Here is a 23,323-nt window from a genome sequence, read left to right as displayed (position 1 = left end):
CCAGCTCCGGATCGGATCTCAACCGGACGGCAACCGGGGACACGATCTCGGTTGTGCGTCCTGCTCGTCGAAGGGTGATCTTTCAGACACGGTCTGTTCATTGCTCGTTCAAAGAACGATCGCGATCCCACTGCTGTAGGTAAGTAAGTAGGTAAGTAAGTAGGTAAGTAAGTAAGTAAGTAAGTAAGAGAGAGAAGGACCCATTCCCTCATCCCTCACCCCCCGCAACCAAACCACCTCACCTAACACCAACCCCCCATCCTCCCCTCCTCCACATCAACCAACAACCACACTCCCTCCCTCCCTCCCCTCCTCCCTCCCTTCCCCCACCCTCCCTCCCTCCCTCCCTCCCTCCCTCCACCCCCCATCTCACCACCGGCCCAAACCATCAAACCATCATCCCGCACCACTCTCCGCCCCTAAACCCGGACCCAACACCATCGAGCAACCGTCGTTCGCGGAGGACCAAAAAGATTCCCACCTGCCCTCCTCCCGTTCGCGTACGATACAAAGCTCGCCCGTGGGAAAGAAAGAACAGACGTCCGGTTCCGGCGCGGATGTGTTTCGGGCGGGATCCGGGTGGGGGAATGCGGTGCGGGCAGGTGGGTGGGTGCTACGGAGACGGTTCTTGGTCGTTTGGCGCGATGGGTCAGGGAGGGCTGAGCCGCGGTGTAGCGATGCCCCTAGGTTGGGAATGGGAATGGGGTCGGGAGCTGGGTCTGGGGTCGTGCCTTCGGTCGTCGGTGTCTCCACTTTATGGAGGCTGTGGGTCGAGATGGGACGGGTGCGAGATGATGATGGGGCGAGGAGTGGGTTCTGGTGCGAGGGGGGCGCTGGTCTGGACTCATGACGGATTGGCGGGGATGGGTGGATGGCGGGCGGGCGGGCATGTTCGATATTTGCGCTTTTTGTTCACACTTCCCTGGGGTTATTCGTTTTTGTTTCGGATGGGTGGTGTCGATGATGGTGTCGATGATGGACGTAGGATAGTGGAAGTGTATAGGAGTCGCGGCTGAAGACGCGTCCGTGACGCAGATTCGGTAGAGGAAGCATGGGTAGGAGTGAAATGATGGGTACTAGTACGAGAAGACGGCGGTTCAAAGACCTCTCGACACGTGAAGAACCTTACCTTCCGGAGTATGATTAACCTAAAACCTCTATCTGCGACAAGAGTCGCACATGTCGTCCAAATCCTCAAAGACCTCCTGATGGCTCCTAGCATTCCGATCCCCCTCCAACATCGGCATCCCCACCCGTCCCCGGCACAGCCCCCCGCAAACCGCCTCGACCTCCCCGTCCGACGTCCCACGGCGCCCCTGCCCGCCCTTCCGCGTCAAACCCCTCTCCTGGGTGTTCCATATGATGCTGTCACTCACGCCCAAGAAACCCCGATCATCCAGCGACATGCACCAGTGATCCTTCTTCACACCCCCAGCGTCCCTCTTCCGGAGCGCACGCGCTCGGGGCCAGGAGGTACAGAGCATGTTGCCCTCGCAATCGCCGTCGACGGCGAGGTCGCAGTGCACGTGTTTGGAGTTGACGCACGTCCTCGTCTCCGCGTGGTTGGCTTGACAGCGGCGATGCATGACGAAGGTGGCGTTCTGGTGGTAGTTGTAGTATTCCCATTGGAAGAAGGAACCCTCGTCGAAGGCGGGAGCCTGCAGATGGTGCGGTTGGGAGCAGTAGCAGTATGTCGTCGTCAACCAGTCGCTGGTCGGGGGTGTGGGCATGTATCCGACGTAGCCATCTATCTTGTTGTCTTGGGGTATTGCCACCGGTGTGACTGCTAGGCCAAGGTGGGCAAACAGTGTCAAGATCGCGAACGCGGTGTGCTGGCAAGGCATCATGACCATGTGGAAGGTACACTTTGGATAACGTATGCGAGTGGAGAATGATTGTCCAGGGGGAAAGAAATAATCTAGAAAGTCTTTGCAAGGACCCATGCATAGCCATGAAAGAGAACAAAGGCATTATTTCGTATAGAGTCATGTCATCGAGCAATGTTCAAACCGCTGCGCAAGTTTGAGTTCTAATGCGGATAACTGAGGAAAAACCATCTGTGCAAGAGGGTTTCTCAGAAGCTTCAAATAAGTACTTGCTTTCTACGCTCACCTTGTCGCTTTCTGTAACCAAAAAGCCTGCGGCCTGAATGTCGAGTTGTCGATCGGAGTCATGTTATGAGCGTTTTCTACGTCGTAAGCAGCACAGGAAGTTAGCTCAGCTTCGCTGTTTCCACGCTCTCCCTCTCTGCTCTTCCCTTCCGTTGTTCGCCCGTATGATTGCGCTGCGGACTATAAATTATAACGACATGCATTCATTCCGACCTCTGGTGTATGGTTTTGGTTCAAGGAACCATAAGCAGATGTGGTGTAATCTGCGACAGAACCGGACCAAGAAGCCGAAGTGGCTTGCGGACAAAGCGGATGATTCTCCACGCAGACAGAGTTCGGGATTGCACGTTGTGATTGCCAGATCTAATAAAGCGCCGTTACTGTCAGTGATTATGTTGTGCTTGATCTAGGCCCGATAAAGACCAAGCCACGAAAGTCTGAAAAAGTGTAGCAATAGACGGATGACAAGCTTGAAGGGATCTGTCTTGTGATCAGGCTTGAGCTCTACAAAGTCTCGAAAGTGTTAATTAGTAGAATCGAGGAAATATAGAAGTGGAAGCGATACATAGAATCTAGACTCTTTCCTCATCCTAGTCGAAGGAGGCCGCTTTCTAAGATTCTAGTATCCCCCTCCGCCACAGCCGGATGTAGATAGGAGCGACGAACAATCAAGCTTTCACAATCGCATGGGAAAGTTGGTGCAGATCATCTGACACTTTCGGATGATCTTCCTTGCACTTGATCCACCGTGCAGCCACATGCACCGTTGAGCCGCACTACCATCAGTGGCCAGGACCGCATTCCCCGCTGGACGTCCTCGGCCTCGCGAGATCCTCCTCCTCCTCCATCTGCAGCCCCGAAATTGAAATCTTGTACCACGCCCAGCTAGCTGCACGTGGGATGTTGAACGGGGGAATACGCCATCCGCTTGAAATGCCATCATGACTCTTGCAGGAATAGGCGTTCGCATTGCGTCCTGCAAGCCGCAACGTCGTCGACGGTTCTATCGGCCAGTGGAGAAGAGCTAAGGTAAACGGTAGATGTTCCAAGTCTTCCCACGGGGGCATCTCCGATCTTGCTCTCTCGAACGAGAAGATGGCAGATCATTACCAGAAGAACGACGGAACGAAGCCGAAGGGCCGACACCGGGAAGGACCCAGTGCGGTTATATGAGGGAGAGCTGGCTAAGTTATTTTAAGTGGCGCATATGTAAAGTAAAGTAAAGTACAATGTGTTCATCGGATGATCAACTTCACGCAGGCACCACACCCGTGGCACAGGCCCACACACATCGGCAAGATGATCCACAAAACAATCCCGAGGGCGCGGATCGGTCTTCCAAGAGAGCCTAGCCGCATGGCGCCCATGGCACAGCCCGCATGACCACTGCCTTATTATAAAAGTACTTTTCACTTGGTACGTTCAAACCTTTCTCTTAAATTTCCGTTAAACTTTACATGATGCATTACTTGATGCATTACGACAGAGATGGAATTATGGATCTTTTTTCAATTATGACATTGCATTTGCCTCGCATACCTTCGTACACCGCATTACATGATTTCCTTCCAACCTTCCTTCCTTCCTTCCTTCTTAGTCAAGGTAGCCTGTAGCTGAATGTCAGAATCTCATGTAGGCAAAAGACAGTAAAGAGATGGATCCAAGGCTAACGAAGAGACTGGAGGAAATGTCATGCCACGCAGAGGCGTTTTCCGGCAGGCGAAAACAACCTCAACCGGTTGAAGGCCCCAAAAGATAAAGATCACGAAGCTGAAAACCGGTTTTCGGCCTCAGCATGCAATCGGCTCGGTGAGGTCTAGAGGAAGATGTTTCGGAGCTTCACTGGTGATACTGATGACTTGTTCTAGGTACCTACTGTAGGGACCTCAATAATCGGTGACCTAAAGTACTTACTCACTCTAAAATGCCAAGAAGCTTTAATGCATCCAAGGTGGTAAGTAGCTCCTTGGTCGAAAATTAGACGAGGGTCCAGCCCGGTCATGCCCCCCACGTGAACCCGGCTCATGCATGTCATCCCGCTACCATCCGCGCTAGGCAATGACCTGTACCTAAGGTAAGATAAGATACTTTAAGGTAGCTTCGCTAAAAGGCGCTTTTAGACTTTCCATTTGTTGAGCTGGGACACCCCGGCTGCAGAATAAGCGGCGGAGAGGGTCAATCATGGCATTATTTAGCTATCGGGAATTACAATTATCACAATTATCAGCCGGCTCTCGTAACGAGCAGTGCAGCGTTCATGTCATCCCGCATCCCACATCCCTCATCTCGCCGAAGTCGACCCTCCATCCATCCCGTGCTGCACGCTACGTCAGTGTGACCTGCAGCTGCTTGCTCACCGCAGGGACTCCACCCGCCAGCGCAAACACCATCCAGTGCCCCGGCACCGCCACCCCCGGATCCTTGGGCACCGTAAACGTGTACGTGGTCCCGGCCGTCGTACCCGCCGTCAAGGCAATCCTCCTCTGGTCCGTATTGACCGTATGCGTCGTACTGGTCATGCGGATCATACTGAACGCGGAGCATGCCACGTTGGTCGTGATGGAGAAAGTCGCGCCGACGGCGACGCTGGCCGCCGAAATGCTGTTGATGACGGGACGGGTGGCGAGGCCGCCGGAGCTGGTGTAGAGGTATGGCGGATTCCAAATCTGCATGTCGAAGTGATTCGTGGCGCAGGTGCCGCAGAGACCGCCCCCACCGTTGCCCACGGTCCCGTCGAAGAGAAGAATCGCAACGGAGTGGTAGTTGCGGGGGATGGAGGCAGGCGCCATTTGGGTGAAGGTGTTGCTGGCCGGATTAAAGAGTTCGGGGATATACTGGGACGTGGCGTCCGAGAAGGGAACGGCGGAGACTTGGCCACCGGTGACAAAGACGGTGCCGTCGGGGAGGACGACAGAATTGGCGAAGGCACGCGCGTAGGCCATGGAGCCGATGGTTTGGACGGTGGGAGTCGCGGGCGGGGTGCCGAGCGTGATGACGTGGGCGTTGCCGGTGGAGTTGGAATCTTGGTAGTCCGGTGATCCACCAACGGTGAGGATTTTCCCAGCTACCGCATCATACATGACGGCGTTGCCACACATGGAGTCGGTATCCGATGCTCGGGTCCCAACTCCAGTTTGGGACCCCGTTCCGGTGGTGAGGAACCAGTTCATGGCCTGTGAGGGACCAGCTTGGAAGACGTAGGCGGAACTCCAGGCGAAAAGCCAGGCATGGTTATCCGCGCGATAGACGCCTGGAAATCAAGCGTCAGCATGCTTACATCGTCGTCGGCCATCGCTAGGACCAGACGAAGGAAAGTTATGCATACCTTGCGCGTCGGCTGTGAGGATAGGCGCAACCGGGCAACCAGAAAGTTCGGTCCAGGTGTTGGCACTAGTGCTGTAGAGCTCGCCGTTCTTGCCACCCTGGCCTCCACTCCATGATGCTCCTATCGTGAACAGTGTGCCGGTGGAGGTAGTCACTTGGGCTTGATAGCCGCGGGGAATGTTCAGGGCCTGGAGACATTAGAACTTAGCGAGGGTTTCCCATTTGTAATGTATGGAACCCTATAGGCCTTGGCCGGGGAGCAAAAACTTACTGCTTGAGCAGTCCAATCACTGGCCGTAGGGTCATAAGAACTCGTGGCCGCATCAGTGTTTCCCCCAGTAGCAATAATCCGTCCAGTGAAGTCCAATGACAGTCCTTCGCAAAACATGTCATGATCCACGTTGGTGATTACGGCTTGTGTAACAAGATCTGTAGCAGGATTGAAGGTTGCAGTGTAGGTGGTTGTGCCTGGGGAGCCCCCGAAGGAGCTGGGAGTGTATGACGACCAAGCGAGCAGCGAACCAGTGGACCATTCATGAGCTATGGAGACCGGTACGAGGGGGAAATCAACCGTCATGACCCACTTGCCCTTCCCAACAGGCGACGGAGGCGCGGAACCGGCGGCAGTGTAAACGTTGATTTCTGCGGCGGAGGACCAGGGCCCTCTATTTCCGGCCTCCGAAAGGGCGATGATACGCAGATACCGAGCGGTGAAGGGGGTGAAGGTCGTCGTCTTGAGGGTGGCGTCATCGATCCATGTCCCGAAGGCTACTGTTGTATAGGTGACGCCGTCGGGACTGCATACGCGCGAGCGACATAAGCGTTGATCTACGAAATAATTCAAGGTTTCTGGCTTACCTGAGCTCAATAATGTGTTCACCAATCCTGCCGTTGCTTTGACCATCTTGTCTTGGGAGGTAAGTGATGCTGCCGACGAGGCTGGCAGTCTTCATATCAATGGTGGCATTGTGGGGCAATTGTACAAGTACTGGTGAGTACTCGGAGTGCCAGAACGTGGAGGTGTTGCCGTCGATGGCGTTAGTCCCTAAGTAACCATTGGCACTTTGCTGACTGTCGACAACGATAGTCCAGCCGGCTTGGGAGATAGCGGCGGCAATGACATCTGAGACCGCAGGGGCCGCCTCAATCCCAGCGAGCGCGACGCCATCGTAGGTTGTAGAGCCCTCGGTTGAGAGTTTCCCTTGGCTGGCCGCTGAGTTGGACGCAGCTCCAGCGTTGGCAGCCTCAGCGGTGATGGGTTTGGAATGAGAAAGGGAGGAGAGAGAGGAGAGGGAGAGGATCAGGGCAAGGCGTCGAAGCATCTTGAAAAGCGGGGTGTAATGGCGAGACGACAATTAGACTAGTATTAGGAAGGTACTCGAAGTGCACATGTGCGCTGTCAATTACAAGAAAACAACGCGAAAGAAAGCAAAAAAGTGAAGGCACTCGAGAGGCATATGAGAGAAGAGGTAAACAAGTCACGCCAAGCAAGAAAGTCGCGGTAGAGACGGCATGGTGGTCATAGGACGAGAAGGATGAAGAAGACGAGGACCAAGCTGACAGCTCGTATCTGCAAGACTATCGAAACCTTAGAACGAATAATGACCGCCTTGTTTACAGGAATCGTGCGGTGAGCTGGGTGACAACCTAGCCGGACATGTAGGCGAATTCAAGATGGGCCGTCTGCGGTCGAGCATCTCCTTACGTACGGGTAAAGTGTGTACGTGCGGCTTTTTTTTTCTGTTCTTTCTTTCTCTCCAATGCTGACAGGGCCGTAGTATGCATGATGACCTATTCCTTGGCGGGAAGACAGAGATTCCGAGTCCGAGAATAGAACAGATGCATTGTGGGGTCGGGCGACTTGGCCCATTCGGTTTAGATAAGGCGAGTTGTAAGCGCACCATGAATTATGTCTTCCAGCGAATCGTACAATGAGCATCTCGGAAGTAGCGAGAAGAGCTATGGTGATGGTGCTGAATGGTGGCTTTGTTGGCGCTGGGAAATCAATGTCATGCAGCCTGCAGCAAGCGCGGGGTGCAAGACTCGAGAGTGGGTTGCACCGCATCAACTCTGGACGCAATTTGTCGCTTGAGGAAAAGCCACTTCCTAAAGTAGCTCCCTGCCCAGTTAAAAAAGGTTGCGATATGCAGTATAATATGCAAGTCTTCTGTAAAGATCAGTCGGTCCCGAATTCAGAGGGATCAACAGTGCATGTGAGAGGAAAGACTGTCGGTAAAAGGTGCGAACGGGTAGCGAATCGTTCGGCGAATGAGTGGGCCGAGGCATATCATCATTGGCCGCCTTGAGGCGCTGTAAGTAAGCTGGAGACAAGACAGCGTTGATTGACACGACTGCAGCAATCAATCAATCCATCCTTCCATCAATTCAACAATTTACCATCAATCCATCCGACCTATTCTTGTAGAGGAAGGAACTCAGGAATTGGAAAAAGATGCATGTTCTTTGACTGGGCTGGACGCGCTGCCGGTACCCTGTAGATCTTTTATTGCCCCTAATGCACCTCGTGGACCCACCCTATACGTTCAAAAAGCCAAGCAGCTGGTGCGAGGCATGCATCATCCGCTCATGGGATTGACATCGTGAGCTTGCCAAATGTTCTTAGCTATGTTTATAATGCGGTCAGCACGCCGTGGTAAGATCGCACGTGCATTCTCTTGCTTGGAGATCGGCGGTAGTGTTTTGCCAGCCAAACCATATTGTAAGATCTTTGGCCGGCATGTTATTCCTCCTTCTATGTCGGACGAACGAATCGAGTAAACGCGACGAAAAAGAAAGTAGATTGGAAGAGCCATCGGAGAAATAGTGCAAGTCATAAATCCCGCTATCGATAACGGTAGGAGAGGGTCTCACTGCCCACCCGCGCTTGTCCTCGGTAGGAATAAGAAAAAACACAAAGATACTGTAGCATCGGAGATCGGGCCACTGCCACACAGGCTTCCATTGGTTGTCGTGTAGCGAGGTGCTGGCAAGTCCAATGTAGCGCATGATCGCTCGCGTCGGAGGAATCCGTCTTTACTCCCCTAGATTTCGCTGCATGGTAAGCAAGCAGAGGAGCTAGAAATGCAACTAAGGAGCAGCCAGTAGCCAAAGAGCCATCCTATCATTGTTTCGAGGCCTGACCTCGATGGATTCACCAGGATTCTGGCGGTGTGTCGATGAAATGGCCAAGTGGACAAGATGTCGTAGAATTTACCTATTGATGAGACTTTTCACCACGAAGCTCCCTCGGAAGATCTTCCGCTTCTCAACGGGCGCCAGAGTCTGACTACCACGCCACGCTTTCCGAGGACGCCTATGGGCGGGGGATGGCAGGTGGCGCAAATTACAGTGTGACCAAGCCGTGGTCTCTGATGGTCTTCAAAGACGATTTGTGATGGTGACTTTGTGCGCCTCTGTGCTTTGCCTCACAATTTGTGGGAGCCTTCTCTCGACATCCCACAGGCTTCCTTATTGGTTGAGAAGCAATGTCACCACACCGTCAAGGTGGTGTCGCTGTCTAGCCGCAGTACGTAGACTCTGCCCCGCTTCGGCAACGACTCCGGCGGACTCGTATCATGAGATCGTACAGGATCCCCCATCCAGCACCCTGCATCCTCCACGGATGTCTTCTGGCGATGTGAGATACCAGATGCCCGCTCGATTCATTGCCATCAGCACGTGCCCGCATCCACAACCGATCCGTCTGACCCAAGGAAGAGCGCAACCTGTTGGTAAGAGCCGTGTCTGATTCTGCGGCTGCCGGCTTGATCCCACACTGGGTTATGTTGTTGGGACGTTACCATCTTTGTTCGGGTACCCTCCTCGTTCTGCCAATGGCAACCATTATCTTTCCTGTTTGGTGCCCCGTGCATAGCCTGCTGGATATTGGGACGGAGTTCGAAGACGGAGGATGCAAGAAAGCAATTTGTAGCTAGCACATTCGAGGCAGGCAGTCTTCAGTCATTGAAGGCGACATTGCATTTGTTGTGACATTATTGGACCAAACGAGGCCATGTATCGAGGAAACAGAGGGTCAACTTGTACGATTGACGTTGCTTGGAGAAGTAAGCACGGCAGGCTTTGCGTAAGGACATGCTCGGACGAGCTGTCAGCGCTGGTGGCGCAGCTAGCACAATTTTCGTATACGTTTTTAGCAGGTCGAACGGCTCGTGGCATAGGTCGTGGTTCCCAGACGCTGAGACATGCATTGGGTCTGCCGCCTGTTCCTAATTCCTTACCAACGTACAGTTGGACTTGAGGGCATAGGGAATGCCAAGCCTTTAGCTCCTCGCGTCGCGTATGGGATTGTGTTCAGTCTGTTTGACTGTGTACTGAAGCGTAGTCCCATCGGCACCTGCAATTGTAAAGCCTGGGGCATTGCACCAATTGAGGTGTTTTGGCAGCCTGCCATCCTCACTGCGAAATGGGACTGGAGGATGGCGCCATGTTCGACCAGCATCTAGGTATGGCATCACCCTCGAAACCCCGGCTGGTACGGAGTGCCACTTTTTTGTGTTTAACCTGGTGAGCTGTTAACGTTATTGACCGATTGGCCCGACTCAAATACTGATCGCGGTCTACAGAGATCCGCTCACAAGTATACCGCTAACTCTTCAATCCCACCGCTTCTTGAAATCACACTCCTCATACAACTGTAGGGAGAAAATTGTAAGCGAGGGTTACAGAGACAACGACGAAAGAGAGCTGGAAAAGAAGGCCGAGGGGCGTGAGCACAAGTGGGAATGGAATACCCAGGGGCAAGGACGCGTGTATCCTACGATCCTACGGACAAGTCGCGCCATAGATTTCGAGGCCGCGCCGTTCTTGTATACAAAAACGATCAGTGGCATGGAAACTTGCGATGTCGTCTGCTTCTCGGACACGTCTAGTGTACATGGTATCATACATGGGGGATCGAATGTATGGCGACACAATTTCTACGCGGAATGGGGTCTCGTGATGCAAGAGGTGTACAGGTCTATGCCTCCGACGGATGATTGGCCATATGGAGTCCCACGTCTTTGCCAGATTTCAGAGGCTCTCGTTCGAAGCATGGTTCAACTTCGACGATGAAGAAGCTCTTCTCTGAGGATTGACAGCAATTGTCATTTCGCCGTTGAAGACGAAGTCAATTTGGTGCAACCATGCGTCAATCGAACGTGATTCGGAACCTCGTCGGCCTCTTATCGAATTCGCCAATCATCAGTTGTCCTCTTCGCAACTTTGTCAAACCTTACCAGAGCCACCATTCAAGTCCCTGGCTCGATCCCAGACAATTTGTTTCTACACAAAGAAAGCAAATCCACCCTCCAAGACATGAAAGCAAGGCACGAGCAATCTATGATGAACCACAAACTACTAGACGAAGAATATGTCAAGTGGTTCGTAGAAGCCCTCGAGGAAGACTTGGATGAGGAGGAAATGTGTATGCGACAGGCCACAGGGAGCATTTCCTTGGCGAAACTTAAAGCGCAAGGCTACGGAGACGAGTACACGATTGAAAGAGGGCATTTCAATCAATTTAAAAAGATTTGGCTTCACATTGAAAGCTTGAGCAGCGTCGAATACGAAGGTGAAAGGAAGTACTTATGCTTCTGCCCTGGTCAGATTTTCCATAGTCCAGAATGCAGAGTTGACGGTTAAGGCTGGAGGTACCCTTTTACTTTACTCGAGAAAGCAGCATCAGAACAACAGGTAGCTATCTGAGCCGCTCCCGAAAAGAGACACCTGCTGACAAACTCACTAGCCGTGTCTCGATGACCCTAGCAAATGTTTCATTGGACTCTCTGAAACCGGGTGAACGCAGAGGAGAGGTTATGAAGGTTGTGGCGCCATTTGGACTTGAAGGATCAACTGAAGGCTCACTGGTGGAACGCGTCTCTTCCAGCGGAGTGAGATGTTTGAAGTGTCTCAAGGGCGGCGAGGAGAATGGTCACGACCGCTATGGTACCGTAGGCACGATCGACGGAACAGGAGGAAGGCTGTCATCTGGTGGCGTTGAGGTACAGTATTTGAGGGCCAAAGATGGGAGCCTTAAGAAAGAAACCCTGATGGCCTGGAAGGATTAGAACGTGTGGCAACAGACGCACCTTTGGACAGACACTTGGAGGCGTGTTCAGAAAGTTTTGGTTCAATTTTGCGACGTGTGAGGAAGAGTGCGCTCTGTACAGTTGTAGCTCGATTGCGATTGCAGAGAAGAAAATGCATCTGTTGCACCTCAACGGTGCAGTATTTCAATCCTTGAACAAGACATATCACCAATGAATTAAAGATTTATCCGTGAAGAGTATACTTACTTATAGTGCTGTATCATTCATGTCATGGTCAAGCTTCCATCAATGGCGAAAAGATTTAGAACAATACATCTGACTGTTCAAGCATCCCATTAATTGGAAAGCTTGCTTTCTCAATGCTTCAGACTTGAAAATAAGAATGGGTGCTACGCTAAGAGGCTAGTGACCAATCAAATCATCGGATTTCACTATTTTCAGTCTAAAATACACCTTATTTCTTCATTTTCGATCTAAACGCGGGTATATACGGGTATATTCAAAAGAGGAAGCTGGAAAATAACTTCAAAATCCTCAAATCCACCTTTTTTAATTTCTTTTCTTTTATTAAAAATTTGATAATAAACTAAGTACGTAGAGTTATAGAATTATTTATACGCTTTTAAATAATATAGCGTAGACGAAATTTGATAATATATTCATCTAATTATTGAGCTTGCGAGAAGAGTCTCTTTAGTAGAAGCCCTCGAAGAGTTCTCGAAGAGCCTTCGAAGGGTTAGAGGGGTTTTAGAGAATCTCTCTCTAAGTATATCAAATAAATTATAATATCTCTCTCGATTTTTAGAATTAGATCTCTTAAAATCTTTTAAACTTATTAAAGCTCTTTAAAGGCTTTTCGAGAGTTTCTATTAAGGGGCTATTAAAGTAAATTCGAAATTAATCAAATATTATTAAAATAATTAAATTTTAAATTTACTTTGATAGCCTCTCGATAGAAGCTCTCGAAGAGTCTTTAAAGAGCTCTTAAAGAGTTCGAGGGGTTTTAGAGGGTCTTTCTAAGAATTAAATAGTTAAAAACTAGTACTCGATAAGCTTTTTATTATTGGGAAGCCCGCGTCTCAGCATATATTAATTATATAAACTAAACGAGACTGGGGCGTAAATAATTCAGAAGACCGCGAGATAAGGTAATGGTGACGTAGTTTTGTAGAACAAAGAGCTATCAGCAAAAGCAATGATTTGATAGATGATAGTACGCGGTACCAGCAGCAAGGGGGATAATAAAGGTAGTAGATAGCAGTGGTAATTGATCTTCTATTCTCCTGAGCAAGCCGATCTATTCAAGGGCAGAATCTATAATCTACGAGAAGGTATATGCTACTGATGAAGATTTGTCTTTGAGATGGGTCATACGGTACCATGTTCTCTATCCATAACCGTATTGTCCACCGTGACCGTACTACCCATGGATAGAGGATAGCCACCAGTAAAGTGCAACACATGCTTATTGTTCCGACTCTCGTTCCGCTAGGTCTCAGCCCGCGAAGAACTCCTACCTGTTCCCGACCCTCGGGTGATCTCAGTCGAAGGGGCTCAGTGATTTGATACATGCGCCCTTTATGCTGCCGGTCTTGAACGCTAGGTTTTGTCATATCAGTACTCCGGGCCTATGTCGGCACTGTTACCGCCATCAATGCCATTCATTCTGGGGCAATGCATAGAGACAAAGTCTCTGATTGAGACAGTGGTCGGATCGTAGCATTCAAAGCTTCTTCGCGTGCAAAGGCGCATCAGAAAAATGACTTAACGACCCAAACAGATGGTCTGATCTATGCCCATGGTCTATGGAGGTAATATGAAAAGTCCCAATTTGTCATGCCATCACCTACAGCTTGCTCTGCGCCTCCCACTCCTTGCTGAAAGGATAGTCGACATATCCATCGGGGCTTTCGGTCTTATAGAACGTGTCACGGTCATACTTCGTCAGCTCTATGCCCTTCTCAATCCTAAATGGCAAGTCCGGGTTCGAGATGAAGTGTCTGCCAAACACAATCATGATGTCCTGTCCGGTATACTCTTTCTCAACCGCGCGCTTCGCACTGTCCGGCTGGAACCCACCAGCCAGAAGCACCGGACTCGTCTTGCCCCAAATCTTCAGCAAAGGCTCAACTCTTTCTGTGGTCTCAACATCTGCGTTGCCTGAAATGCGCGACTCCACCAAGTGTAGATAGCCCAGCTTCAGCTCCTTGAGTCCCTCAACCAGATGGCTGAACTGTGGTACCGGATGTGCCATCTTCATCCCCTGGAATGTGCTGAAGGGGCTCAACCGGATCCCCACCTTCTCACTCCCTACAGCCTCAACGACCGCCTTGGCAACCTCAAGGGCAAATCTAGATCTCTTTTCCACACTTCCACCCCACGCATCCGTCCTCTTGTTGACCACATCCTGTATAAATTGATCGATCAAATATCCATTGGCGCCATGGATCTCCACGCCATCGAACCCAGCCTCAATCGCATTCTTCGCAGCTTGCACGTAGTCTCCTACTAAGCCCCGGATGTCTTCCTCGTCTAGGGCTCTCGGTTCCTCGGTCCCAGCCTCCATAGGGACGCTGCTGCTGCTGGCGAACCATTTCTCGCCGGCTTCCTTCCTCACAATCTCCGGCTTCGCCGTCCGTCCCAATGCCCACAGCTGACAGAATATATAGCTGCCCTCCTTGTGAACCGCATCCGTGACATTCTTCCACGCCGCAATCTGATCCTTGTTGTATATACCAGGCACGTTCGCGTAGCCAGAGGCGCGGGGAGAGATGAAGGTGGCTTCAGTGATGAGGAGGGTTCCAGAGACGGAGGCCCGCTGACCATAGTATTCTGTAGCGAGAGAGGTGTGCACGTGGGCATCGTTGGCGCGGTAGCGGGTTAGAGGTGCCATGGCGACGCGGTGGGAGAGGGGGATGGAGCCGATGTGGATGGGGTCGAAAAGGCTGGGCGACATGATGGGCGATTGTGATGTTGGCTGGTTCTGGCTATAGAGGGAGGAGGAAGATGATGACGACGGGAAGAGTAGAGAGAGTCAATGGAAAGAAGGAGGAATATATACTGTCGCCATTGTGCTGACTATTACAGACTGTTGTAGAAGCTGCAGATGCTTTTTAATCAACAATTCGTCATAACGGCAGATGGATTTGTCAGAAGCCGATTGAGGCAATTGCTCGGCTAAATTTCCCTCTCAGAAGGATCGCGCTTGGGTCTTGCCTTTCAGGGTATTTGTTCAAAGTCACGTGACACTCCTGCGGTCTGGATTGTCGTTTCTACCTGGCTCTGGCTCTCCACACATATCCATACACCAGATGATTACTTTCGGTATCAGTCGCGAATTGCCATCCTCCGCATACTCGTATCATCGATTTCAGTGGCTGGAGCTCATTGGTCAGACTCTAAATTCGCCAATCAAATTTTTCTGGCGTCTGGGTGAGCAGCTGGGGGTTTAATCTACATGTTACTGCCTTCAGACACCCCTCGAATCTCCTCATCCAATTGTTGAATGCTTTCCAGTCATCCAGAGGCTGCAGATAGCGTGGAGTGTAAGCCGGTGTTGTTTTGGCTCCATTGCGTTGCCCATGCGCCAAAGCGTTTGGTACTTGCACGCTGCACCATGACCTTCCGAATTTGCTGTTGTAATAGGTTATTCGGAAGCACAACGTTTCTCAGGAGCTAATTCAGCCGATGTCAACCCAGTAGTGGATTCTCTTCATGTTCTGAGGAGCAAAAACCGGTAGGCTTCCGTATCTCCCTTTAGAAATACCGGAACCATGCATGGTGGTCGCTAGCCTTTCGACCAGGTACCAAAGCCGGTAAATTGAACAATGGGCCTTGACATAATTCATCCCAGCGGCGATGCTGGAGACGGGGCTAAACTGAACGTTGAGTAAGATGCTGAAACTATTTCTGCTTATAGACTCTATCACCGACACCTGCGGCATGTAGTGTCGTCACAATCCATGGCCTGGAGGATCATCCTCCTGCTACATGGCGAATTTAATGAGCGTACGCAAAGACTACGGCCTGAGTAGATGCGAATAGAGGTTTTCGACCTGGAGATCCCACAACGAATTGCTGAGTGCTTTGAAACACTGAGTAAATTCGCACGTGCAGTCTGGATATATAAATCAGTCGTGGATGCCTGGATCCGAGTGGCAGGTAGATAGCATCCTTCCACAATTGGCCCTATGGGCGTGCTCGTTGCCCTATATCACAGTGCAAGCCAGTATGAAGAAGCAACAGAGCTGGCGGAAAAGTGTTTTCCTCTAGGAAGCAGTTGTGTAGCACCCAGCATCTTCCGACTTTGAATACTGCTCGAGTACTCACAAAAGGCTACTTGGAGCTCGATCAACGCTCTTGAAGCCAAGAGATATACCTACGTCTGGCGGAAATTGCCCTGTCATCTGTTTCTCTCGAATGTTCTTCAGTCCTTACATCGCACCACTTACCGTTGATTACAAACGAGAAATTAAAGTCATTGACAACATCACTAGTGAATTTGAGTCGAGATAATCTCGGGCAGGAGCACCCTCAGACTCGAAGATTGGTGCAGTTGCTACGTTGTCAAAAATACTGGGATGAGGTCAACGCTGGGATCGAGAACCCCAGTGGGCCGATTACTTCGACGCTGCTCGATCGACTTGTAGCGATGAGTTCCGAAATCCTCGAACCAGAAGCCGTCCCCGAATTTCAAGAAGAGATTGCCATCATCCGACAAAAATTGTAACCCAAAGCAGGCTGCTCGCACAAAGTCCGTAAGGAAATCGTGACATCGCTTCGAGACCTGGAAGCCGAGTTCTTCTTCCAACGCTATTTCCTAGAGAAAAGTGCTAAAGCTGAGAGCCCTTGTCAAATTCTGGTCATGACGGATGAGCTGCTGGCCGCTTGCGGCCAGCTTGACTTGTCACAAGATGATGGTTTCACATCCAAAGAAGATCCCGTGCAGAAGATCGATTGGCTGTCAGATACGAAGATTGCTGAATGGCTACGCAACTGACCGAAAGTCTTTTTCTCTGCGTAGCTAGATGGCATGTGTCACGAGAGTCGAGGACTTCGTACCTCCGAGCATGTGTCAATGAGTACAATCGGAGCATCTTGATCGTCAAAGTCGTCATGTATATAGAATTTTCTCACTACATAGGGGAGGCAAGAGCCGGATCAAAAAGACATTAATCGTGCTCCGCCATATGCAAGTATATGATCGGGCGTGGTGAAAGCCTGTAAACATCACTAGTTTCACATTTGCCAATTATCAGAGAGGTTTCAATAGCCAAGTGGTGGCGACACAGCTTTCTGCTTCGTGTCAGAGTTGCCCGGCTCCGCACTTTGGTAGAGTCAAACGCTCTCGCTGCTACCTACCGTGGCTCTCCCGCTTCCTGGCTTGATGCAAGTAGCCATAGCTTAACCCTCAGCTGTTTAAATGGTTACAATCTCCCCGCTGCGATGCGACGGCCATTATTTCTTTGCACTACCGGCTCAGTGGTTTGAGGAACAGATGGGAAGATTCCACAACCGCCATTTTTGTTCGGGTTCTGGTGATAGGAGCCTGTGTGCAGCTACCAGTCCCAAGGAACTAGAAATTCAATCGAAGATCGCTTGCTTTTCTCCTATGTGCAAAACGTTTGACAGTAAAGTTTTGAAGCTATGGTCTCTAAAACTGCGCTTTGTCCCCACAGTTCAAGCATTTTTGTGTGAAACGAGGAATATGCAGAGGCACCTTGTGTGATGCAACGGTGGTCACAGTAGTCCGCAGGTAGAGAAGCGTGTCTCAATAGTAGAATGTGATATCTGACCTAAGGACTGTGAATACCAAGTCGGGTTCACTTTACTAGGTAATCCTAAGCGTCACTCTTTCTGCAAAAATCTTGTCAATCTCATCGCCAACCCACTCGCGTCATCGCGAACTATCAAGCAAATGAAATCGAACAACATGTGTTGGAGTTCCGAAACATAATGATTATGACCTGCAAGAATCTAGCTATTCTGGCTTATGCTAAGGCGCTGAGCGAAGCGTGAAGGGGAGAACCTATCAATATGCTCTGGAAACGAGTCTTTTGAAGCTCCCTGTGATGAAACTGCCTGTCCTGACCTTAACAGCAAGCCTCCTTTCCCGAATACATATCCGTAATGCAAATGTCAACCGCCTGTCCTTCTCACTCGGCCATAATTACTCCACACGACATACACAGTACCAATGCCTCAGCCTCAGCCCAACAACATATCTCGATCGGGTAGCCCTGACCATTCGTCGATTTTTCAGCAAGCGAGACGCTTGCAGTCTTCTCTTCCAGCAAATGTCAAACGACTCTGCCAGGGCTTTCTCTGGTCAATCATGCATCATGAGTACAATCTTGGCAGGTGGCCACGTCTTAATCTCCGCATCTGGACACCGCTCTTTCCAAAAGGCGAGAAGAACTTGTTGAAAGGTGTAATGGACAAGCCTAATTACTCCGTCTCCCTTCTCGGCTGTCGCAAGACCACAGCATATGTTTAGCAAGAGGAGCAAGAGACTGGGCTCGTAAAAACCCGAACGGTCGAGCTCCATGTCGCCAGGCTCAACAGCTAGAGCCTCACGCAGCTCTGGCATTCCCAGAGGCCTGTTGGCATAGAAGATCCAAGAAATGACCTGTTCTGCTAGTGTGGAATATCCTGGCGGCTGACTTCTGATCCTTTCAAGGACGTCGTGGAAGGTCTCGTTCAGCTTCTCCGGCAAATAATCCAAAGCCTTGTATATGTTCCGTGCCTTGGTCTGGTGTACTAACAAATCAATCTGGACGCGCGCGAGTAGAAACCTAAACTTGTGAGCTTTGATAATAAACATTTATACAATTGGAGAACCTACATTCCATTCAATTTTTGACAAACTGTATCCTCGAGGTGCTTCTCCAGCGCAGGATCCTGGTCAACTATTCTCCCCAAGGCTGTATGGTCAGTCTTTCCGGCCTTGAGATAAGAACGCAAGTCCGAATCTTTGGCTTGGATCTTTAAGGTTGTGCAACCCGGAACCTCTGCGGCCACATTTACGTTAGGGCGAGAGGTAACAAAGATATGTGCGCTCTTGGAAATCCTGAGTATCGAAGAGACCATCCTGGCTCTGACTTCGTCGGAATGGTCATCGAGTCCAAAACCCTCATCTAGCGCATCCACAATCAAGAATGTTCTGCGGAAGCTCTTGCACAAGAGCTGGATCATTGCGATCATTTGCTCTGTGGTGAGAATTTTCCGATCTTGGCCAAGAAAGCTAGATTCGTAAAGAGACTGGATCTCTCGGGGTATGTTTTGGAGATGCTCTAACAACTGCCAAAGTAAATTGGCCAACATTGCCGAGACGTTTTAACTTTATGTGTCTTTGTAGTCGAAGAAAAATATGCGATTGCAGTACCATCCGCGGCAAGATTTTTCTTCAAGTAGTGAATTACCGCGGAGCTATACGACCTTTGTCAGGTCAACGGGAGAGCAGATGTGATGTCAACACACGTGAGAACTGTCTTGCCCGCGCCGTCTCTGTGGTTTGCTCGAATACGCGTTTGCGTGCTTAGACAAGACGACGCTTCTCCACCTGACCACTGCTGAAGATTCTCGTCTTCGAGTAGCCAGGTGCCGGTATTAGGTGAACGACGACGAAGTATGTCTGTCTGCTTTGATGAAAAGTCGAGTTTGGATATCCATTGTAGCAACTCATTTCTCTCTTTGCCGTGGGTTTCTGCAACTTGATTGTCTTTGGAGGATCCAAATCAGCTGACGACAGAAGTAAGAACACATTAGATTAAGCTCTTCATACCAAGTAAAGTTTGAATGCCGGCTTTTATATCTTCGTCATCCGTCTCCATTCGTGAAAGTGATGAAAGCGATTTCAGTACAGCCTTCAATGTTTTCTCTGTGCCTTCCAGCAGGATTGGCATGGATTTTGAGATCTTCTTCGCATCATCCAAAGTCCGCAATTGAAGGCGCAGAGTGGCAGATACCTCGTCGGCTGTGTTGGCGAGAATTCCACTACCAAAATTAGTCGCAGAACAGCAAGGGATATTTGAACAACTAGTAGAAAAGAGAGTACGTCTAAGATTCCCACAAGATTCTTTGTCTCGAGGATTCCCCACCTCATAAATTATGCATTTGGATTGGCGAGTGCATCCTGAAGATGGGATAAGAAAGACTCATCGAGCAAGCGTAAGAGGCGGAATCATGGATTCCCCTGAGAATGTTTATTGCAAAACAAACGGGGTGAATGTCGACCAGAAAGACAGAGCTCACCAAGCCTCAATGTCTCGTGCGTAGTGGAAAATTTGCATCCACAGGTGAATGTCCGAGACCGCTTTCTGGTGTTCCTTCTCTCTAAACGACCATATTAGGCTTGCCACACTGTGGTGGAAAGGTGATTCGAATTTGAGCGGATCTCCTGCAAGGTGGCTTTACAGACATCATAGTTCAAGAACAGCACTGAAGTGTGTTAAAAATTTTGTTCGTCCAGAGCCTTCCTTCTTTAAGAGGATTTGAAGATTCTGGAGTATTGTCGCAAGGGCGGTGAGAGTTCGATCAAGCTCTCTGGCCTTAATCGGATCATTTGACTTCATGCACATATGCATGAGTCATCTTCGTAATTTCGATGGTCAGACTGATGAGACCGGCAACACCGGTGGCTATGGAGAAAGGTTTGGCCATTGGAATGAAAGTGAGGAGACACTGAGGGATCGACCGGAAATCAAAGGCGTCAAGATACAATGAAGCAGACTTGAGTAGGGCGTTAGGTTACAGCCGCTATCCCTCTAGCTACCACGCCCCAACTTCGCCCCAACTTCGCCCCAACTTCGCCCCAACTTCGCAGGACTCCAGCTCCATCCCTGCGAGACTTGCCTCGTCTCGCTATCCCTCTATCTTTCAAAGCTGCTCCTTGTTGGACCGTTAAGACCTTTCCTTATAGGTTGGTGTGCCTGTAAGCTTCATGCAGCTCGCGATCCTTCCGCAGCTCAGTCGCGGATTATCCTTCATGGCAGGCGCTGCGGAAAAAGTCGCAGCTATTCTATGTACATTTTTCAAAAACGATGAGGCTTGTAGCTACTAAGATCAACTCTTCCTCGAATTTTGAGCTGGCTTTGTGTAGAGTGTGTCAAGACTGCCCAATTTTCTGGCAGCTTGCCTGACGGCGATGCACATAAACGAGAGCGAGCTCAAGCCTAGGATTACCTATCCTGGTACGCTCGATGAAGGGCAGCTGTCTTTGCCAAGCTGGTTCTTCGAGAAGTCGTAGCTCTGTGCAATTGTCCTGCGGTGGGTTATTGACTAGCAGCAACAGAGATCATCAGATTGTCAAAGCCATTGCCGAACTTGCAGCTAGTGTTGCTGGACACCTGTCTCCGACCCCTGAAGATACTCAACGAGTATATCTTGAATGTCCACATTCTCGGCTAGAAAGTCACAAAATCGTCTTCTTATCTACCATCGCTTCCCCCGTTTCCTCATCAGACCCATTCCGCCCCTTCATCATCCTGAACTTGTCCCTGTTTGCATCGTCGTCTGGTCCGGCGCCAGTGACAGTTTCCAGAAGTCGAAGCAGCAGCGTCATAGCGAGCGCAATGCCGAAGAAGAACAATGTCTCCACATAGACCCACGCAATGGACTTTACCAGAAACCCGTAGGAACCCGACCGGTCACGATCATGTAGATGTAATAAGAGGGCGTTGAGAATCCAGGCAGTAATGTACGCAAAAAGCACGGTCGGTTCGCCACAGATGGTGTGAGAAATACCGAGGTTTGCGGCGAGATTCTCAACGCGACGCGTTTTTTTTACGGAGCAGAGGTTAATGATATCGCAAAGCAGGCAAGCAAGATGACAGTATGCAGTGCACAGAATGACGTGGATGAGAGTACATGTCAGGATTTCGCGAAGTATGTCGAAAACGCTGGGGCTGAGAGGGTTGGGATGGGCAAATATCCTAGCGAGGAAAGAGAGGGCCATCCGCGAAAGGTTGTAGTGTGAAAATTGTGTCTTTGAGCCGAGGATGGTCATCGCTCTTGTAGTTCGCGAATTCCCCAAGATCTTTTGCGACTTCGTATTAAATACGAGATCAGCGAGACACGCTGCACCGTGCCAAACTCTATCTGACCTTAACCTCGAATATCTGTCGTATTGGATGTGCAAGCAGAATCGTACGCAGATTCAGAAGTGCATGTTAGCTTCTAGGTGTCGAACTTTTGAGACGCATTGAAATAAAATCCAACAATGTTCACGGAGACCTTGTTGGTGTAAAATGATTTTGCCAACCACTCATCCCAGGCCCCTTTCGCCTTTGATGCCCACCCTCTGATAAACGGGTGTCACGTAGGATTTGGACAAATCCACAGTACAGTTGTGATGTAGTTCTCACCAATGCAACTGCCCATGACAACGTATTGTGTGACTCCGCTAAGGACCCCTTATCGCGCACCACCCCTTGTCAGCTCAGTGGTTTCCGGACTCAGATGTAACCTGAAGGAAGTAGTATCCACATACTAGGCAGCATTCATCGGGGCAGCTGTTAGCACCAGGATATGTCTGTTGTGAGTCACACGCTTCCGTAGCTTGTCTGGTCTACATGATAGCAGCGGGTGTGGCGATTATCAGGGCCGCGGAAACAGCAGGAAGGAAAAATCGAAGAATGCATTGCTGAGGTAGACTTTGTTGGCTGCTTTTGTGCGTGCTTAGAGTCTTTGAGGATGAAGGTATAAGCCTTATATTTTGGGGGTACTGATTTGAAAGAATGAACGTTCCTGAGAGAGTATTTGGTCTGATAACATGCTGGTCTGGGTATGGCTATTCGTGTCTGCTGGAGCCCGGGACACGACGCCGACGAAGCGGTGGCTGAGAACGCAGACCCCTCCGAAAATTGTGCTTTCTTGCGTCTCAGGTCCACTGAGTCTGTAGTGGTGACTATCGGAGTCACCGAACGTCAAAACGCATAAGTACCGGAAGATTGCTAGGATCATTTCCTCCGTTTATTCACGCGAAAAATGTGGTCTTCGTATTACAAAGCGGTGTGGACAGACACGAAGGAAGGAGCAGAGATCGAGGCGCCCAAGAAACAAGGCCAGACTGAGCCCCTCAAACGATCGGAACCCATTTCCTCCGATGGTCCCCACGCTGTTAGAAAAGTGGATAAGTATTGACATACATTGAGCGGTGAGACCTTTCAGGACTGCATCTCCATATCACGCAAAAGTTCCGCGTCGGCGGATCATCGTTCCAAAGGGTATTTACAGTCAAAAGAAGATCAGGGACGACCATCCACTGCCTAAGCTGCACTCAATCTCTCCACGACAGACCATGCTACTATTTTACCTGCCCGCAGAGTTGCGAAGGGGGCCGGAACTCAATACGGAAATGAGAGTTGTGGGCATTTCGACGTTCTGAGGAGTCCGTATATTAGTGGGGAACAGGAGAGCCTGTACCGTGTTGGTACTGGGTGAGGCAAGGGGAGAGAGTGAGTCAGAAGAGATCTCAATACAATCATACTTAAAGAGCCAAATGGCCATGGCTTTTGCTGTCCTTCGAACTGGCGCGTCGTTTTCATGCTCGAGGAATCTGCACAAGTGCATGTACGGGGAGAAAAACAACAGCTCAACCGTGCATCGTAAGCTGGTATTTCCTTCCAGTGTCCCACATCCCGAAACAGTGCTAACAATGGATATACGTATATATCGGAGCCTTGTTTCCTACATTCCGCTATGGCGTCGAAAGCCTAGAACTAAATCTCTTTCCTAAGCTGTCAGAGTCTTAAACGGAAGTCATGAGCGTTGTTTTTATCTTCGGCATTTTGATTTCCACAACTAATGCTCTTCCTGCAACGATCAGAATCATGATCA

At 50.1% G+C, this 23,323-nt stretch overlaps 5 protein-coding genes across 5 annotated transcripts; 1 reads left to right on the top strand and 4 right to left on the bottom strand.

The window, feature by feature from the left end:
- Nucleotides 1-1,157: 1,157 nt before the first annotated feature.
- On the bottom strand, nucleotides 1,158-2,174 carry HO133_006131 (uncharacterized protein; the record flags this gene model as incomplete). The annotated part of the gene is made up of 3 exons (XM_037297033.1): nucleotides 1,158-1,783; nucleotides 2,044-2,057; nucleotides 2,113-2,174. The coding sequence occupies 3 exons, from the start codon at nucleotides 2,172-2,174 to the stop codon at nucleotides 1,158-1,160; spliced, it is 702 nt and encodes a 233-aa protein (XP_037147607.1).
- A 2,261-nt stretch (nucleotides 2,175-4,435) lies between these two features.
- HO133_006130 (uncharacterized protein) lies at nucleotides 4,436-6,757 on the bottom strand (the record flags this gene model as incomplete). Its single annotated transcript, XM_037297032.1, has 4 exons — nucleotides 4,436-5,361; nucleotides 5,437-5,623; nucleotides 5,707-6,232; nucleotides 6,294-6,757. The coding sequence occupies 4 exons, from the start codon at nucleotides 6,755-6,757 to the stop codon at nucleotides 4,436-4,438; spliced, it is 2,103 nt and encodes a 700-aa protein (XP_037147606.1).
- A 3,122-nt stretch (nucleotides 6,758-9,879) lies between these two features.
- HO133_006129 (uncharacterized protein) lies at nucleotides 9,880-11,503 on the top strand (the record flags this gene model as incomplete). Its single annotated transcript, XM_037297031.1, has 6 exons — nucleotides 9,880-9,927; nucleotides 10,019-10,032; nucleotides 10,094-10,161; nucleotides 10,690-11,007; nucleotides 11,054-11,129; nucleotides 11,182-11,503. 6 exons carry the CDS (start codon nucleotides 9,880-9,882, stop codon nucleotides 11,501-11,503), a joined length of 846 nt encoding a protein of 281 aa, XP_037147605.1.
- Nucleotides 11,504-13,331: 1,828 nt separating this feature from the next.
- HO133_006128 (uncharacterized protein) lies at nucleotides 13,332-14,441 on the bottom strand (the record flags this gene model as incomplete). The annotated part of the gene is made up of 1 exon (XM_037297030.1): nucleotides 13,332-14,441. The coding sequence occupies one exon, from the start codon at nucleotides 14,439-14,441 to the stop codon at nucleotides 13,332-13,334; it is 1,110 nt and encodes a 369-aa protein (XP_037147604.1).
- A 3,372-nt stretch (nucleotides 14,442-17,813) lies between these two features.
- Nucleotides 17,814-19,776, bottom strand: HO133_006127 (uncharacterized protein; the record flags this gene model as incomplete). The annotated part of the gene is made up of 6 exons (XM_037297029.1): nucleotides 17,814-18,279; nucleotides 18,330-18,728; nucleotides 18,907-18,913; nucleotides 19,047-19,205; nucleotides 19,269-19,480; nucleotides 19,739-19,776. 6 exons carry the CDS (start codon nucleotides 19,774-19,776, stop codon nucleotides 17,814-17,816), a joined length of 1,281 nt encoding a protein of 426 aa, XP_037147603.1.
- Between the last annotated feature and the right edge of the window lie 3,547 nt (nucleotides 19,777-23,323).

Source organism: Letharia lupina (genome assembly GCF_014066315.1).
Source record: "Letharia lupina isolate WasteWater1 chromosome Unknown contig_23, whole genome shotgun sequence".
In the NCBI taxonomy this organism is placed as follows: domain Eukaryota; kingdom Fungi; phylum Ascomycota; class Lecanoromycetes; order Lecanorales; family Parmeliaceae; genus Letharia; species Letharia lupina.
Note: the sequence above shows the minus strand (reverse complement) of the source record. Positions and strands in the feature narration are given on the sequence as shown.